Source organism: Triticum dicoccoides, chromosome 2A (assembly GCF_002162155.2).
Source record: "Triticum dicoccoides isolate Atlit2015 ecotype Zavitan chromosome 2A, WEW_v2.0, whole genome shotgun sequence".
In the NCBI taxonomy this organism is placed as follows: domain Eukaryota; kingdom Viridiplantae; phylum Streptophyta; class Magnoliopsida; order Poales; family Poaceae; genus Triticum; species Triticum dicoccoides.
The window spans coordinates 729,443,626-729,445,071 of record NC_041382.1 but is presented as its reverse complement, the minus strand read 5'-3'; the positions used below and the strand labels follow the sequence as shown (position 1 = coordinate 729,445,071).

The window sequence follows — 1,446 nt, the reverse complement described above, 5'->3', positions numbered from 1 at the left end:
GAGAAAACAATTTCAAAAAATTGTCGCCTTCTTCAATCAGTTACTAGTACCATCACCATCAACCCGGCTCCAGTACATGTTTGTCCGATCGCCGGCATTACGCAGCGCAGATGAGCACGCAGGCCCTTCTGATCAGCGTTTCGGCGCCTGCTGTGCGGAGCGTACGCGTCCGGGGGACCGTGTCTGTCACCGGCTGCTGCCGCTGTGCATGGCAGAAATTGGGTGCTCCGTCGCCCGATCGTTCGGTGCCGCGGCGCGCGCGCTCACGGGAAGGCCATCCCCTGCAGCAGCGGCCGCGAGTCGCCGCGGCGGCGGCAGAAGGAGGAGCGGCGCGGCTCCTCGGAGCCGGACAAGGAAGAGACGCGGCGGAGGACGTCGCGGAGGCGGTCCTTGTCGCAGGGGAGCGCGACGGGGCCGGAGGCGCCGGACGGGAAGCCGTACTCCTCCTCCGCCTGCCGGAGCAGCTCCAGGAACGCCGGGTGGCTCAGGTGCGCCAGCCGCACCATGAACCGCGCGCCGTCCGCACACACCGCCACGTGCCCCGCGGAAACCGGGGCGGACGCGGAGCGGCGGGCCCGCCACCGGCGCACGGCGCGGTGCAGCCAGGCTACCGACGGGATCGTGATGAGGTTGCACATGCTGCGTTGCGTTGCCTGGCCCTGCCTCCGACGAGCGACCGGAGGACTCGTTGGCTCGCTTGCTGCTGCTGCTAGTTGGGACTTGGCAGGCTTGGTAGCGAGCTGCGCGGTGTGGGTGGTGGAGTGGAAGAGCGGGACGGGGAGGGGATATATATAGCGCTGGCGGGGATAGTAGTTTTTGTGTCGCTGCGCGCGACACGACACCGGGACGAGATCGGCGTCCAGTTCCAAGCTGGGGCAGTCCGTGCAGCCCAACCCAGCGCACCGCAGCTTGCACGCGCCGACTCCTGCCCTCGATCAGGCACGACATTAGTATCTCTTAGGCTTTATACAACGAGGGATGCTTAGGGGATGCTTAGAAAAATAAATTGGATTTTTTAAAGCACCGATGCCTATTTTTATAAAAACGACGCTTAATTAAGCATCTATCCTGTACAAAAGCCTTAGCGCACCCAGCACAAAAGGCTCCCCTTAATTAATTCCTGGGATTACTCAGGCATGTTGAGTTCGTTCCTGAACGATTGATTTGTATATGTTGCACATCGAAATGGAGCACGTGGTACCTGTGCCATGCGAGGCTACACATGGTTTTCGCTACCGAAACTACAAGATTTTCCTTCCTTGGCTTAGTACATATTCATAAGGGCATCTTCAACGCGGGCTTTCAAACCACCCGCAACCATAAGTACTTAGTATATATTCCTTGGCTTAGTTTATATTCATAAGGACGTGTTTTATCATCCATCGCGGTCCTGCGTCGGTACATCTAACGGTCCAGACGTATTTTTTCCTGTAAATCGGAAACAAA

The 1,446-nt window shown here is 58.5% G+C and overlaps 1 protein-coding gene across 1 annotated transcript; it reads right to left on the bottom strand.

Moving 5' to 3' along the window:
* Positions 1-226: 226 nt before the first annotated feature.
* On the bottom strand, positions 227-746 carry LOC119352113 (auxin-induced protein 15A-like). The gene has a single exon (XM_037618844.1). The coding sequence runs from the start codon at positions 636-638 to the stop codon at positions 264-266; it is 375 nt and encodes a 124-aa protein (XP_037474741.1). The 5' UTR covers positions 639-746; the 3' UTR covers positions 227-263.
* Between the last annotated feature and the right edge of the window lie 700 nt (positions 747-1,446).

Excerpts from the sequence above, each read along its gene's own strand:
- LOC119352113 (XM_037618844.1), bottom strand. The coding sequence starts at position 638 with ATGTGCAACCTCATCACGATCCCGTCGGTAGCCTGGCTGCACCGCGCC.